This window comes from Equus quagga, unplaced genomic scaffold (genome assembly GCF_021613505.1).
Source record: "Equus quagga isolate Etosha38 unplaced genomic scaffold, UCLA_HA_Equagga_1.0 203_RagTag, whole genome shotgun sequence".
Classification (NCBI taxonomy): Eukaryota; Metazoa; Chordata; class Mammalia; order Perissodactyla; family Equidae; genus Equus; species Equus quagga.
In genome coordinates, this window is record NW_025798627.1 from 2608790 (window position 1) to 2626546 (window position 17757).

The window sequence follows — 17757 nt, forward strand, 5'->3', positions numbered from 1 at the left end:
GACAACTACAAGCTTGTTCATTCAACCTTGGATGATGTTAGACTTTTGAGTTGACTTCTCTGGAATTATCTCGCCTCTTCCCTCTTGGTGAAAAGACGGCAGATGTAGCTGCAAACTTCATGCCCTCATGCAATCAGGCAAAAACCAAGGAAGAGAAGTTTCTCTTCCAAGTTTCTTTCCACAGGGAGAAAAATCTTACCTAGCAGTCCCATCCCATCGGGCTTCCCCTCAGATTCCACTGACCAGATGCCACTTCAAGAAACGTTCCTAAAGGTGGTGGTGTTTTCCCTTTTACAATATGGAGAACACAGACGCCAAGTAAGTCCACAGGTCTTGGCTTCCACACTGACGTACTAGAGAAAGCAACAGCAGAGATACTGGGGCCACAATGCCTGGGTTTGTATCTTGTCTTTACCACTTATTGTGACCTGGGTTCTCACCACACTTAGGGAACCTCCTGGGTCAAAGGGATGGCTAGGATGGCAGTATTTGGGTATTCCTAGGCTCCCTCACCAAGATGCCATCTACATACTATCATAATACCAGCCCAGTTACATTCCCACCACTAGGTGAGATTCTAACCTAAGAGTCTTCCCATGGCATTTGTAAGCATAGTGCTAAAGTATAGGTTCTTATTTTCCATCAAATGAGTAGTACTGTACAGGGAAAAATGAAAGTATCTGGGTTTTATCTTTGCCATATTTTAAAAGCTTTGTTATTTAAAACGTATATAATTATACACAAACTATCTATGCTCTGGGAAGATACCTCATCTGTAAGTGGGAAGACAGTGCTTTACCTGTGTGAAGCCAAAGGCAAGCTCCATGTGAGTAGACTGTATGAGTCCTGGCAGAGAGCAGGTACTCAAAACACATTTACTGAACAAAATGATGTAAACACGCCTTTATGTAGCAGTAATTATTGAAGCTCCTTGTTGATCTGAGGAAACAAAGTGAATAGCACTGTGTTCGAAAGGGCAATGTAAGTGGTTGCTGGGTGTGGTGTGAATGGAGGGAAGGAGGTCAGTGTTCACTAAAGAAGACTGAATTCTGCCCGGATTTGTTTCTGTGAAAGTGTTTTAAGACATAAAATGCTATAATTAACTTTTACTGTGTCTATGTAAATACACACTGAAACACTATAGGATTTCAATAAGCAAAATAACTGTACAAAAAATAAACAAATTAACTTTATTAAGTTACAGCTTCAGCCCTTACATTGATTTGTTTATAAAAATATCAGTCTGAAATATATTATTGAAAGTGAAGACACATAATAAATAGAAAATAGGGATGCATGGTGCTGGGGACACATCAACTGACTTATCTTCATCTGCTGCCCACTGTTACAGAAAAATCTGACACACAATGACCATTATTCAAAGAGCAGTCAAAGCACCTGTGAGAGAGTTGGAAATTGTGAGAAAAGTAGCTTAAAGTTCTGGACCACTCACCAAAAAAACTACTCACTTCATCCGAGAGCTAACCTCCCCAAAGCACTGAATTCTCTACTGCTACTCGTAAGAACAATTTAAAAATAAGAAAGGTGCCAGGGAACCTTCATTAACAGTATTTTTAAGTCAAAGTTTCTACTTTAAATATCTGATGATTACTCAAATACCCTAAGCCATGAGGCAGGCCCTATGACAATAAGTTATAAATAGTCTGAACTTAATAACTTAAATGTGATATGGTTAATATAATACATACTATGTGAGTATCTCAACTAACCTTTCAGGTAAGGTGATAATTAAAAGGTTTAAACTGACAGTTTCAATTTCTGTTCAGAAGAGTGATGTCACTATTCTAGCAATAGTGATCCCATAACTGTAAATATGCTAATGTACATATTGCTTTGAATTACACTTGATTGAATTCTATGTACATGTGGTTCCATATTCCAAGTGCAAATGTTCCACGGTGCAGGTTTATAATCAAAGCTGGGTTTAACAAATGCTTTCTGACTTCTGAAAGCAAATGAAGAAAGTACTTCCTAAAAGTGAATAAACTAAAGTTACAAGCAGGTGACCAGTTCTTTTTCTCTTTATGTGTGATGAACTTCATGGAGCATTAATTCCCGAGGTATATTTGTTTCTGGACCGTACAGCTTACAAGCTCTTCTTTCAAAGGCAGTTACCATCTGCTTTACGACTTCATCGAAAAACAACGTGGCAAGCTGAGAATGTAGAAGTGAGCGAAATTCAAAAGAAATCTGTAGGAAAATGTTAATAATTATTTTAGGAAGATCTTTCTTTTACTAAATCTCTACTTAGGGTAGTGGTGCTCACACTGTGAAATGGGTCCCTTGGCTCAGTATCTAAGGCAGAGCTGTGTGGGTATATCCAGCTGAGATTTTTTTTTTTTTTGAGGAAGATTAGCCCTGAACTAACATCTGCTGCCAATCCTCCTCTTTTTGCTGAGGAAGACTGGCCCTGAGCTAAGATCCGTGTCCATCTTCCTCTACTTTATATGTGGGACACCTACCACAGTATGGCTTGACAAGTGGTGCCATGTCCGCACCCAGGATCCGAGCTGGCGAACCCTGGGCCGTTGAGAAGTGGAATGTGCGAACTTAACCGCTGCACCACGGGGCCAGCCCCCCCAGCTGAGATTTTTAACATCCCTCAGAAGAGACAGTCTTATTAACTGCAGTGAGCACAACCCTTTACAGGCACAACGAGCTTAAGGAAGCCAGGCCAATGAGTCTCATTTCAAGGCAGTCTGCCTTTATTAAGTTAAAACTGGAGGGGCCAATCCTGTGGCCGAGTGGTTAAGTTCGCACACTCCGATTCGGCGGCCCAAGGTTTTGCTGGTTTGGATCCTGGGCATGCACATGGCACCATTCATCAGGCCATGCTGAGGCGGCGTTCCATATAGCACAACCAGAAGGACCTAGAACAGAATATACAACTATGTACTGGGGGCTTTGGGGAGAAGAAGAAAAAATAATAAAAATAAGATTGGCAACAGATGTTAGCTCAGGTGCCAATCTTAAAAAAAAAAACAACTAGAAAAAAGCTTTGATGAATACCACTTTTATCATTCTGGCTTCTTATTAATGTGCCCTTTTAGATCTACTCTACCTCCCAAAATGAAATAAAGGAAGTGATCCTTCTGATAGGTATTCCCATGAGAAGTAACAGTAGGAAGATGATATTGATCCACAAAACAGAGGGGTAGGCGGTTCAATCTTAAAGGAGACAGTGATTTAGAACTTTATTTGTATCCCCTCAAGATAGAATTCAAGGCAAATGGTTTGAGAAATAGTATTTTAAGGACCAAATAATCACTAACTTTTAAAACTTTTAATTTTTCATTTTGAAATATTTCAGATTTTTTAAAAAGTTGCGGGGCCAATCCGGTGGCGCAGCAGTTAAGTTTGCACGTTCCATTTCTCAACAGCCCAGGGTTCGCTGGTTGGGATCCTGGGTGTGGACATGGCACCGCTTGGCACGCCATGCTGTGGTAGGCGTCCCACATATAAAGTAGAGGAAGGTGGGCACGGATGTTAGCTCAGGACCAGGCTTCCTCAGCAAAAATGAGGAGGACTGGCAGATGTTAGCTCAGGGCAAATCTTCCTCAAAAAAGAAAAAAAAAAAAAGTTGCAAAAACAGTACAAAGATTTCTCATACACTCATCACCCAGATTGCCCTATTTTAATATCTTACATAACCACAGCACAATTATTAAAATCAGGAAATTAACAGAGGGAGTTAATACTACTAGGTAGTAATGCTATTATCTAATCTACACAAGCCTTATTCAAATTTCCCCAATTGTCCCATTAATGTCCACTAATTTTATCTTACTTTTTTGGTGAGGAAGATTGTCGCTGAGCTAACATCTGTGGCAATCTTCCTCGTTTTGCTTGAGGGAGATTGTTGCTGAGCTAACATCTGTGCCAATCTTCCTCTACTTTATGTGGGATGCTGCCACAGTGATGAGCGGTGCTAGGTCTGTGCCCGAGATCTGAACCTTCGAACCACAGGCTGCTGAAGCGAATCGCACGATGAACTTAACCAGTACACCATGGGGCCGGCTCCAATGTCCACTAATTATTTAATGAAAGCAACTCAAGAGATGAAAACAGCATACAGTAATAATCAAAATTATGACCATTTCTTAAAATGTAATGCTTGAGTTGCAAATACAGAAATAATTCGTATATTATCTGTTGGCAAAGAAAAAGCCACAAGTGGCTTTAAGTTTTTTATAACGAGGTGATGTGAATAAGAAAATACCATAGTCCCCAGATTCTTTTTTTTTTCAAAGATTAGCACCTGAGCTAACAACTGTTGCCAATCTTTTTTTCTTTTTTTTCTGCTTTATCTCCCCAAAGCCCCTGGTACACAGTTGTATATCTTAGTTGCAGGTCCTCCTAGTTGTGGGATGTGGGACGCCGCCTCAATGTGGCCTGACGAGCAGTGCCACGTCTGTGCCCAGGATCCAAACCCTAGGCCGCCACAGCGGAGCGCGAGAACTTAACCACTCGGCCACGGAGCCGGCCCCTAGTCCCCAGATTCTAAAAACATATTTTTCCCCTTTGCACTTTACTTCTGCCTCATAAAGTACAGATCAATGTGTAGATTTCACTTGGTGTTAAACTGTTATTAAGCTGGTAGAAAGTCACAGCACGTGTCTTATTTATGGACTTGTAAAGATTGGAAAATAGAGAAGGGGGGCCGGCCCCATGGCTGAGTGGTTAAGTTCGCGCGCTCTACTGCAGGCGGCCCAGTGTTTCGTCGGTTCAAATCCTGGGCGCGGACATGGTACCGCTCCATCAAGCCACGCTGAGGCGGCGTCCCACATGCTACAACTGGAAGGACCCACAACTAAGAATATACAACTATGTACCAGGGGGCTTTGGGGAGAAAAGGAAAAAAATAAAAATATTTAAAAAAATTTTAAAAAAAAGAAAATAGAGAAGGAACAACTATTCAAGGTTTCAAAAAACAGAAAAAGGGTAAGGTTCATTAGCATTCCTTCTTATAAAGTCAGTACAGAAAAAGGTATCCGATACTTAGAAATTTCAGATTTTTTAAAAGCGTCTTTCAGTAATTGCTATGCACCTAAGATTATTAGTTACGGCATCTGGGTTCTAATAAATAGATTATTCCTTCTTTCCCAACTTCACCTGATATTTGGAAGAAATCAAAGGCTTTATGAGAGACTTACTGAAAAATCCAAGGTACAAGTTCTGGGGTAGCCAGGAAGACCTGGGCTAAAACGCCAAACACTCTCCAGATGATTGAAGAGCCTCCCATCGGTACACGATGCCTAGAACAAAATGAAACATAAAACCACAGTGAAGGCCCGTTGGGACTGTCCAGAATCTAGGACTGAGGATGATTTCTTCGAAAAGTAAACACTTTAACAGGTCAGACCACAGGTGATAAAGATATCTCATTTTTGAGTTAGTACCAGGAAGCGACCTCTTGCCAGTACAAGCCCTTTTCTCTTCTGCTGGGCTCCCAGGACTGCCCGTTCTCTCTTCCACTGTCACCCACTGGGCTACTCAGAATTCTCTCCTCATGCAGCAAAACAGGGTGTGATTTTCTGGAAGTTTATTTCCAGCTCTGCCACTTGTAAGTGATGCTGAACAAGTTAACTCCCTGTACCATATTTCCTTGATCTGTAAAGTGAGTATAATACCTATTTAAACTATCAGTAAGAGCTGGCTAAAACATTTATAAGGTATCTGGCACAAATCCCTAGCACGATGCTATAATTCTTCTTTCCTACCCGAAGATTTTTCTCTTGTCAATCATATTTAGTCTTTCCTTCACTTGCTACTCTTCATTTCCAGAGGCCTCTACGGTTCCAGTTTTCCTGAAAGTCTGGCCCTGACCCTTGTCCCCAACCCATTGCTTGCTGACCTCTAATCTCTGCAGTGTTCATACTTTATGTGTGTATACTCGATGAAACACAGGATTTAGCAATACTATGTGCAGTATATCTTGATATTTCCCTTTCTACATCATTAAAAAGATGCTGACTGAGACCCACTAAAGAGTTGCCTCCTGCAGTGTGAAAAATGGTGGCCAGACTATAGTCACTAGTCCATTGTTAGGACTGATTATACCTTGAATGAAGTACAGCTTCTTTATTTACTAACCTAAGATGCCACCTGGGCCTTATTATCCTAGTAGACAACTGACCTCAAGAATACATATCACCTTCCCTCAGCAGCACACCATTTTCCAAATTGCTATTTCAAAGTCTATACTCGCTCCTCAATGAAGCCTTAAGTTTTCAGTTCTGCTGGTATATCCTAGGGACAACAAATGACTTTAAGACGTATGGTATTAGGTCCCACAACTAGAATATACAACTATGTACTGAGGGGCTTTGCGGAGAAGGAGGGGAAAAAAAAAAGATTGGCAACAGATGTTAGCTCAGGTGTCAATCGAAAAAAAAAAGGACGTATGGTATTGCTTGAACATTAAGAGTGGTGTTGGGAGTGAGGGGTGAGGGAGGTTGCATGAGCCTATGAGCAGTGATAAAGCAGCTGACTGTATCCTGTATGTGTTAAGAAGCCAGGGGGAGAAAATTAGATTTTTTAAAGAATTCTTTTAGTTAGACACAGCATAATATATTAACATTTAAGTTATAAGAGTTTGAATCCTAAGAGATTGAGGTGAGGGAATATAAGACATTTTAAGATTATAGAGATATTCCTAGGGGTCAGAATAGACTGAGCTAGAACCTTGGTTGTGTGTAACCTTGGGCAAGTTATCTAACTCTTCTAAGCCTTTGTTTGCTCAACAATGAGATGGAGAGTAATAACATTTGAATCTCAAGGGCCTGTTGCGAAGATTAAGTGAGTAATTTACATGAAGCACCACAAAGAACTCAATAAATCTTAGCTGGTCTAAGAGAGGCAGTGCAGTGCAGTAGGTAAAAACTCCAAAACCATGGTGAAAACATTCATTAGAAAGGCAAAGTCCCAGAGTGGGGCGGAGCCTTTTAAGCAGAATTCAAGTTTCGAGACAGAGACTAGGGTGGACTCCAAGGTCTTAGCTTCAGCGGACAGTGCACTCTTCTGGTATGGGAGCTGCATGTCCTTGAATGCCTGACAAAGAGCTGACAAAGGCATTTAGCTCTGGCCAATAACCAAGAAATGACATCACCACTAAATCCCGTGGGCACAAAACATAACTCAGCTTTTAGAGTCTTTAGTCATCACACTCTAGGAATTCAAAAGAAATGGGTATTACTCTATGGAATTCTGCCTTTTTATGTGTCTAAGTCTGAGTACTTTTCTATATGCATACCCTCCTCTGACAAGGGTAAGATGATTCACACAGTGCATCACAGGTAACAGTACCTGGCATTTCAGTACCTAGAACAAGGCAGGATGCCCTCAGAAATGTTTATGTTCTCCACATTTACATCTTTTCTACCTTTCTTCATATCCTCTCACCATTTTCCCTTCCGTAACTTCAGAAGAACTAGTGCAAACACTGAATTACAAAACTTCTCACTTGTGTGGCCCAGTCTTTCCTGTGGGTCAGGAGTCCTCAACAGAAGGAAAAAAGAAAGAACTTCTTATTTCCATATTCTAGTCAAATTTCTACTTGGAAAGAATAATGCTAATATTGTATAAAATAAAGGAGATATAATAAATGGTTTGGTTTTTTCCCTCCTCCTATTAGTTCAGGGAAATCTTTTCAAGCTATTATACTTTAACCCACTGGATAGGATCAATATTTGGGGAATATTTAAAATCAACAAAAAATAAAACTATTACCTTTACCAAATGTGGTTTAACCAAGGTTACTACTGATGTATAGCGCTCCAACACAGGTGGAAACCCAATTTCTAACCGTGTTTTGCAGTATCCAGATCTCTTTGATATCACATCTGACTTTTTGCACCAAGGAACAAAATGCTTGTAATCCTCCATTCCTGATACTACATCATACATTTCCTGCATAGAGTATCTTTAAAAAAAAGAGAGAGGTGTTAACTGTATCGTTACGTGGTATATGTATACTTCAAACTGAATATGAATAAAATTTATTGTGTATGAAGCAATAGATCATTTGGCACACATGTTGAGCCACACTCCGGAATGACTTCAAAGCAACACAGAAAACAAAAGGGAGCTAAATACACTATACAGTAGAGGTCGTAACTTGGCAGACCACAGCTTGGATCTGGCTTGCAGATCTTATTTTAAAATTTTAATTAGTGGCCAGCATTTACAAACTGAGAGTTTGAGGGGCCGGCCCGGTGGCGCAGCAGTTAAGTTTGCACGTTCCGCTTCTCGGCGGCCCGGGGTTCGCTGGTTTGGATCCCAAGTGCAGACATGGCACTGCTTGGCAAAAGCTATGCTGTGGTAGGCGTCCCATGTATAAAGTAGAGGAAGATGGGTATGGATGTTAGCTCAGGGCCAGTTTTCCTCAGCAAAAAGAGGAGGATTGGTAGTAGTTAGCTCAGGGCTAATCATCTTCTTCTTCAAAAAAAATAATAATAATATAAAAACTGAGAGTTTGAGAGAAGAAAAACTGGAAGCAACCTAAATGTTTATCAGTTGATAGATGTTAATAAATGCTTAATATAATAAATGATTAGTAAATTATGATATATCCATATTGTGCAACTTGGTATGTTATTTAAAAGGATTAAGATCAAACATATACTTTAGAGCAAAGAGGTTTACAGTATACTACATGAAAAAAAGCACACTACAAAGCAGACAGGCTATGTACGATTCTATTATCTATTTAATGAAAATTATAAGAATATACTATATTTCCTCAATTTTAAACATTTGGTATTTATTTTTTCCTGAAAGTAATTAAGTTAATAGGATGCCTGTAATAAAAATACATTTAAAAAGTCCTAGGACACAGATTAAACAATTAACAGTTGTTAACTCAGGAAAAAGAGGGAGTAAAGTCAGACTAATAGTATATATACATCTCTACTGTTAGATTTTTAAACAATCACGTAATATTTTTGTAATTAAAAAAATCGAAAAGAAACCATTCTAGAACACAAAGAAAGGAAACTTCATTCTTTTTATGAGCCAGCATAACATTCTGGCAACCCAAACCTGACAAAGAACGTACAAAACAAAATCAATAGGCCAACATGACTTGTGAGCATTGAGGCAAAAATCCTAACACCGACACATGTAATCCAGCAATGCATCAAAAATACAACAATCAGGGGCTGGCCCTGTGGCCAGGTGGTTAAGTTTGCGCGCTCTGCTTCGGGGGCCCAGGGTTTCGCCGGTTCAAACCCTGGGCGTGGTCATGGCACCGCTCATCAGTCCATACTGAGGCGGCATCCCACATGCCACAACTGGAAGGACCCACAACTAAAAGAAAATACACAGCTATGTACCGGCGGGCTTTGGGAGAAAAAGGAAAAATAAAATCTTTAAAAAAAAAACAACAACAATCAAAAACAACTCACTTAAGGATGTATGGGAGGTTTAACACTAAGAATTATATTATTATAACCACACTGACTAGCCAAAAGAAGAAAAACTCTATCATTCCCTCCATAAATGGTCAAATACCAGAAAAATTCCTATTAGAGTTAAAATAAGACAAAGATGCTGACTATCATCATTGTTATGTAACATTGTTCTGAAAGTATCAAAGTAATTAAATCAGAGCATGAAATATGAGGCATCTGTGTGGGTGAGAATTAGGCAAAATTATCAATCACCAAGTGATATAACTATCAATTCCAAAGAGAATCAATTCAGAATTCAGTAAGGTAGCTTGTTACAAAATATATAAAAATTAATATCTTTCCTATACTAACAAGAAGCATAGAAACACAAAATACCTAGAAATAAAGTGAAGAAAAACACTTTAGGGTTTAAATGAAAAAACAAACAAACGACAACAACACTCTATGGATACATGTAAAAAACCACTGAATAACGAGAGCCAGACACACGTTATGTTTGGTTATAAAGATTCAACACCGTTAAAACGCAATTCGCCTTAAAATGATACAGTAATTTAAACAATCACACTCACAACCTAATTACAAAAGGGTATCTTTAGAATATGACAGAATGAGTCTTTACATGTTTAAAGTAATCTTCATGATCGTGAAATGAGACCTACAGCTGGGGTTGGGGTGGAGGAGCTCCCATCTCCAGGTTTTCAGACACTTTGAAATAAATGCTAAAATAAGTCCCATGGAAAAGTATGAAACCTAGTAGCCTTGAAGCTGATTACCCTGAAAGCAGTTTACAACGACTAAGAAAGCAGTACAGCATAGCGGGCAAGGGGACAGACTTCGTCAGAAAGGACTGTTCAAACATCAACTCTAAAACACAGTAACCTCTCAACTCCATTTTCTTCAACCGTATTTGAAAAATACCTCTACAGGGTTCTTTTGAGGGTTAAATGAAAGTTTCAGGTGCCGGCCCCATGGCCCAGTGGTTAAGTTTGCGCGATCCGCTTCAGTGGCCCAGGGTTTCGCTGGTTCAGATCCTGGGCACCGCTCATCAAGCCATGCTGAAAAGGCACCCCACATGCCACAACTAGAAGGACCCAAATCTAAAAATAGACAACTATGTACCGGGGGGCTTTGGGGAGAAGAAGGAAAAATAAAATCTTAAAAAAAGAAAGTTTCAGCATAGTGCACAATGCTTAATACGCACTTAATAAATGGTAGTAGCTGTTATGTGTTTATGTCAAATATGGGGGAAAAAGATAAGATGAAGAGCGTTAGATTAGGCCAATTTCTAATAAAAAGAATTTTAGCATGAGAAAGAATAAAGCAGCAAGTAAGAATAAGTAATTACGGTGGGGAAAATAAGCTTTGGAGTCACGAGACAATGTACATTATCTTTCTGAGTCTCAGTTTCCTCATCTCTAAAATGGGAATAAGAACATCTAGTCCACATGGCTGTTGTGAGAATTAAATGAAACAACAAATATGATGGGTAGCAGTGCCTGTCAAATGGCAGGTAAACAGTATAAGATAGATAGTAGCAATTCAAAAGTAAAGCAGATGAATTCACTATTTGACCTCTTATCTTTTCACTGCCTTATCTCATTTTAGCAGATGCCAGCTGTGGCAAAGATGTCTACCTAACCAAGTACTTAGGCTCGCTTGACATGGCGCTGTTGCTGGGAAGTAATTGCCCATCAGGGGGCTACAATTCTCAGTCCCCCTCCTGCATTTAGATGGTGGTCACATGACTACTTCTTGCCAACAACATCTGAGAGTAAGCACTGTGTGTCACTTCCAGACCAATGGTGGTTAAGTGGCCGAGTGGTTAAGTTCGCGTGCTCCGCTGCAGGCGGCCCAGTGTTTCGTTGGTTCGAATCCTGGGCGCGGACATGGCACTGCTCATCAGACCACGCTGAGGCAGCATCCCACATACCACAACTAGAAGAACCCACAACGAAGAATACACAACTATGTACCGGGGGGCTTTGGGGAGAAAAAGGAAAAAATAAAATCTTTAAAAAACAAAAACAAAAACAAAAAAACTTGTCTAAAAAAAAAAAAAAAAAAAGAAGCAGGAGTATCTTTTTAAGAGACTGAAGACTAAAGAATTACAAAAGTCACAACATGGATGGAGCCTAGGTTCCTGATTCCCTACTTGGGAGAATTGCTCCTTAAGGGTCTGGAACGCCCCCTTGAATTTTAGATGAGAAAGAAATGAACTTTTGGGCTTTATCTGTATACCTGCTAGCATTACCTTAACTAATACAGTGACTAGCCAGTAATAAAGGTAACTTTAGTGACAAAAGCTATGAATCTGCCAAAAGTCCTTTACTACAGAAAAATCAGAAGGGGAAAAGCAACAGAACAAAATTAATTAAACGCACTTTTACAAGAATTCATATAATACTTAATGGCCTGTTGGGATGTAAGATCCCCTTGTAGAAATTCCTATATGAAGGGATGCTGTATTTCTGTTTTAGCAGAACTGCAGAGTCTCTATCCTCTGCTCTAAATACCCCTTAATCAGTGGCCAAACCTGGCCCACTGCCTGGTTTTGTAAATAAAGTTTTATTAGAACAAAGCCACCCTTGTTTATTACATATTGTCTATGGTTACTTTTGGCCTTCAAAGACACAGCTGAGTAGTTCCAACAGAGACAGTATGGTCCACAAAACCTAACATATTTACTATCTGGCCCTTTACAGAAAAAAGTTTGCCAAGCTCTGTTCCTGATGGTAGGATGTTAGCATGTCTTTATGTACTTTATGTATGTGTGCATGTGAGGGAGCTATATAAACATGTTTGGCCCAACATCTCAATAATGTTGCCACTATAGAAAAGAACAGTGTATAAAAATGCAGGTCATAAACAGTTGAGTTATCTCCTTTACATGTCAAGGTTCAAATCTATCCTGTAAAGTTACCATGTAATTATATTCATTCAACAAATATTTATGAAACAGCAAGGGCTATGTATGGAAAGGCCAACCTAGAAAAACCAGAGCTGAGTCATTAAGAAGAAAATCCAGGAAAAAAAGAGTCATAATGCTCTATAGAAAATTACGAATGTGCTCTTTTAGTAGAACTATTATTATATACAAACCCTATAATTCTCCTCTCTGAATATTCTTTTCTTTTGTTTATTAATGGTGCAGCAATTCTGAAGAAAGTTCTTGCATACATCTCCTTAGGCAACACCGAGGCATGAAGTGGAGGAGTTCTGCTCATCAGTATACCACAGGACGCTAAATATCTAAAAGACAAAAATCACCTGATTTAGAGTGACACTGAAAATTAAGAGGAAACATAAATTATAGAGATTGTAAAATAACTGGCACACTTTAGAACATTCCTGGAAAAAATACACACACACACAGGCACAGATACAGAGAAAAATAAGCTGCTTAAGCACCATAAAGAAAACTAAAAATAACAGTTTACAGTTAGGCTTAGAAGCTTCCAGCACAAAAGGTCTCTTTCCCAGAAAGTTGGCTTTCAGTCTGCAGTCATGTGTTACAACATATTCCTGCCATATGCTTGCTTGAATATTTATCATTTATTTTTCAACTAAAATCTCATCTACCCCGGTTGTTTTTGCAGCTGAATCCACAGAGATTCCTTAATTTCCTTTATTTCAACAATACATTTTTTGAATTTTTACTTATTTTTATTTTTAATTTTTTTGTAAGGAAGAGTGGCCCTGAGCTAACATCTGTTGCCAATCTTCCTCCTTTTGCTTGAGGAAGACTGTCGCTGAGCTAACGTCTATGCCAATCTTCCTCTATTTTATGTGCGATGCCACCACAGGGTGGCTTGACAAGCAGTGCTAGATCCATGCCCGGGATCAGGATCTGCCAACCCTGGGCCACCAAAGCAGAGCACGCAAACCCAATCATTATGCCACTGGGCCAGCCCTGAGGTTCCTTAATTCTTAATCTACTCTATGAGACTTGAAACTAGGTCTCACTCTTGGTCTAGAGATCTGACGGCCCTGTCAGAACTGTTGCTCTGTTCTATTTTACCTTCCAATTTCCACTGCAATGCATATATGTAAAAACATATGTCAAGGTAATTTGAAGGTTAATTGTTTGGCAGTACTTCTAAACACAGATGCCAATGTACTCTTGCTCATCTAACTATTTTTAGCCCTTCCCTAATAAAACTATCACATAACTATTTTATACTATGATTCACACATTAGTTCACATCCTTATTGAGCTTCTATTGTGTACTAGGCAGGAAGGATATAAATGAATACATTTATTCATTTTAATAATACATGAATAAATGCATTCATGAATAAAACAAACACGAACCTTACAAAGATTACATTCTAGCTGAGGATTCAGAAAAAAGTGCTAAAAAGAAATGGGAGTGGGGACATGTGATTAGGACCTCCTTTACATAGGGTGGTCTAGGAAGTCCTCTGAGGTTATGTTTCAGCTGAGACATAATGGATAAGAGGATTCAGCCACGCAGAGAGAAATAGGTATGTATGTACATAACAAGTGTGTGTGCTTATATATGTAATCTCACACACACGTGTGCCTACGTATCTGGGAGGAGAGGGAGACCGGGGCATTCCAGGTAGTAGGGAATGAGCTTGGCAATATCCAGACACTAAACAGACTAACAGAAAAGCAGGGGTGTATAGCGAGCCAGGAGAAGAGTACCAAGAAATAATGTTGGGGAAACTGGTTGGAGCTGGATCATCCTGGAGACTACTGGCCAGGAAAAGCAATTTAAAATTTATTCTCAAGGAGAAGCTGTTGAAGAGTTCCAACTAAGAGAGGGCTATTTCATTAAATCAAGTCTTCAAATCACTTTTTAAAAGAGGATTGTGGAGGCCCGGTGAAATCTCCTTATGTTATTATATATAATATTTAATTTATATAAAACATGATTTATACAGAAATAAAATTTCTTTAAGGACACTGAAACCGTACAGTCTGGCTGGGGAGGAAGAGAAAATCAAGTCAGACAAACAATGAAGAAATTTACAATATGCAGCCAGAAGATAAGGGATGTTATCTGAGAATATGGCTCCGAATTGTAAAAGAAAAGCCCAGTTAGAGACAAATTTGGGCTCCATAACACAAGAAACAACTTTTGAACAATTAAAACTGTTTGTAAAAATTGGATGAGCTTATTCCAGAGGCAATGAAACAGAGGTCAATGAAAATGGTTATGCTAAAAGCTGCATGACTATTGGTTAAAATGTAATGGAAAAGAATCAAACACATGAACTGCATGGATGGACTTACTGGCCCCTTTTAAGATTTTAGGATTCTTATGTATCCAGCTGTAAAAAACAACTTCAAAAAATGAGTAACAGGGAAAATATGGTAAAGCAAGATGGCTTTGTGAATTCTAGGGTTTCTGTAAAATCACAAGTTGTATTTGATTTTATAATGAAGGTAAGAGCATATTTCAAAGATATCTATGATATTCCTTTTTAGTCAAAAGATATTTTAGATAGATTCATCTATAGAGAATAAGAGCGTTGTTACATGTTCCCTAAAATCCTTAAAAACATGATTTTATGTGAAACCTATTTTAAAGGCAGAGAGAATTTTAGGAGAAGCCTATTGTGATTTTTTTTTAAGTAAACCTACAGAGTTTGCTTAAAAGTGGGAATATACCAATAAAAATGAGTAACAGTTACTCTGCTAAATGAAGAAGAGTGCAAATAAAATAATTAGTTAATTTAGCTTCCTCCTTTAAAAAGAACCACAAAAAATAATTTAGGATCTCTGTTAGTCACATTGATTACAAAAACCAAATCTGATGTACACAATGCCTAATCATCTGTTTCCCTTTTAAGACATTCTTTGGGAGTCGGCCCCGTGGCCAGGGCGGTTAAGTTCTCATGCTCTGCTTCGGTGGCCCAGGGTTTCGCCAGTTCGAATCCTGGGTGTGGACATGGCACTGCTCATCAAGCCATGCTGAGGCAGCGTCCCACATGCCACAACTAGAAGGACCCACAACTAAAAATACACAATTCTGTACCCGGGGGGGTTTTGGGAGAAAAAGGAAAAATGAAATCTTAAAAAAAAAAAAAGACATTCTTTAGATGTCTTTAACAGTTATAAAAGTTTTATCTATTTTTCTCACTTTTTGTATAGATACCCTGTTATTCATTATGGGAAGCCAATTATGTGGTAGATACTATGCACAATTGTTAACAATTTTATGATAAATCAGTATCAGAAAAGGTAGCATCTCTGAGATAAACCTTTAGTTAAAAAAAGATAAGACCCTTGCTTCTGAAGAGGTGAACTGGATGCCTGGTTGACCAGGAAGCTTATGTATGTATACATATGTATGTATATGGTGTTGAATTTAGTACCAGGTTCATGTAAGACTGCCCACCAAACTCCCAAAAAGAAACCCTACACAATCTCATTATGATCATAAGGGAAAAATACCTGTGTTTATAGAAAGCTAATAGTTTTCCTGATAAGTTTGCATACTACGGTTACAATACCTTGGACAGCACATCTATTTTCACACACTATCAAGAATAATATGAGGCCAGCCCCGGTGGCCTAGTGGTTAAGTTCAGTGTGCTCTGCTGTGGCAGCCTGGGTTGGGTTCCTGGGTGTGGACCTACACTACTCATCTGTCAGTGGCCATGCTGTGCTGGCAGCTCACATACAAAAAGAGGAAGATTGGCAACAGATGTTAGCTCAGGGCGAATCTTCCTCAGCAAAAAAGAAAAAAAAAAAAGAGGAATATGTCTTCAACAGTAATATGAAGAGCCACACAGTCATACACATGGTTAAACCATGAAATGAAAACTAGACCAGATGAAGGACAGCTTTTTTGTCACAATATGACATCTCAAATACTCTGTTATAAGCCCTGAATCTAAGTTAATGCTTAAGCCTTGCAATGAACTCACCAACTCCCTCCCTGTTCATCATCATAAACAGTAAACATTTATCTTAGAATTTAAGCCTTAATTTGATGAGTAAAACAATCGTATTTGTTTTTTGCTCAAAAGTAACAGTTTTGTTTATTGGTAAGCCAACATTTTATAAGAGTAATACAAGCAGATCTAAAGTATGGTGTGTTGTGCTTGGAACTACTTTTTCAGATTATTTGCTAAAACAGGAGTAAACGATAGGAGATGATTTTATTTCAGTTTCAACCAATATTTTTCTAAAAGGATTTGGAGCTGGCTGGGTTGGTGGTATTTTAAAAATTCTTCATCGAATCCAAATGTCCTGGGGCTCAATCAGATTTGTGCTTTCTCCCTCCATCCCGTACTGTTTACAACTGAATTCATTTTAAACACTAACTTTAACTTCCGAGCATAATTTATTACAATATCATTAGTAACAGGAAACTAAGTGGTGGAAGTATGAAATCCTTCATGCCTCTACCTCCAACCACCAAACAGAAACCAACCAGCAATTCTCGTTCAAGGTTAGAGGCCTCTGGCTACGGTGCAGTGTGAAAAAATCCAAGTGCCTCACTTCGGCTGCCTTCAGTTTTGAAAGCACAAAGGGCGGGGCAAAGACCTCTACCAGAAGTTGGGAAGGCACGGCTGGCCACCTGGGACGCTGGAAGGACAGAAGGGGGCCACCGCCAGGCCACAAACTCCCACACGCCCAGCAGCCGGCAGCCCCGCGCCGCGGGCGAAACTCCGACATCAGCAGCAGGCCGCAGGGGAAGACACTGGAAGAGCCCGACGGCACCGCTCGCAGAGCGCCTTTATCAGCTGCTTCCAAACTCGCTTTGCCGACGATTCCCCGCCTCTCGCGAGAGCAGAGAACCGCGAAAACAGACGGGGCGTTCGGGACAGGCCGGCCAGCCTCCGCTCCGGGTGATGCGGGGCGCCCCAATCCCTCAAATGCCGAACCTCCAGCGACGCGGAAACGCATCCCGTTCGGCTTCCGTCACCCCAACCCAGCCCCCCGCCCCGATCCCTCTACTCAGTAGGCCCAGGCAGAAAACTACCCTCGTCGCGACGCCGCGATGTTTATTACCTGACATCCCGCGCCGGCCCCTGCGCCCGAGCCTGGGCTCCGGCTGCCGCCGCCGTCTTCGGACGGCATTCCGACACCACCTTTCTCAGGGCCCTTTGACCAGTCCGAGCTGCCATGATCATCTCACTGAAGCCGGCGGCCACCTCCTGGATGGGGCCCACGGCACCGCCCTCCTCCGGCCCGGCCGGGCCGCCCGGCTCCCGTGCCTTCCAGCCAATCGGCGGGCCCCCTGAGCCTCCCGACACGCCCCTCCCTCCTTCCCGATTGCGCACCTCTGACGCAAGCTCCCACGGGCGTAGGGCCGACTGCAAACTCCCTACGTCATCCTGTGGG

At 40.3% G+C, this 17757-nt stretch overlaps 1 protein-coding gene across 1 annotated transcript; it reads right to left on the bottom strand.

Annotated features, from left to right (window-relative positions):
- Nucleotides 1–1176: 1176 nt before the first annotated feature.
- LOC124233509 (coenzyme Q-binding protein COQ10 homolog B, mitochondrial) lies at nt 1177–17676 on the bottom strand. Its single transcript, XM_046650655.1, has 5 exons — nt 17425–17676; nt 12534–12683; nt 7750–7942; nt 5175–5276; nt 1177–2211 (listed from the first exon to the last, which is right to left on the bottom strand). Exons 1-5 carry the CDS (start codon nt 17544–17546, stop codon nt 2044–2046), a joined length of 735 nt encoding a protein of 244 aa, XP_046506611.1. The 5' UTR covers nt 17547–17676; the 3' UTR covers nt 1177–2043.
- Nucleotides 17677–17757: the final 81 nt, after the last annotated feature.

What these genes read in the sequence shown, in the direction of transcription:
- LOC124233509 (XM_046650655.1), bottom strand. Translation starts at nt 17,546, where the DNA reads ATGATCATGGCAGCTCGGACTGGTCAAAGGGCCCTGAGAAAGGTGGTG. An exon ending in GGGCCGGCGCGGGATGTCAG is followed by an intron (nt 12,684 to 17,424) that starts GTAATAAACATC and finishes TTTGTCTTTTAG; the next exon opens with ATATTTAGCGTCCTGTGGTA. An exon ending in CTTGTACCTTGGATTTTTCA is followed by an intron (nt 2,212 to 5,174) that starts GTAAGTCTCTCA and finishes ATTTTCCTACAG; the next exon opens with ATTTCTTTTGAATTTCGCTC.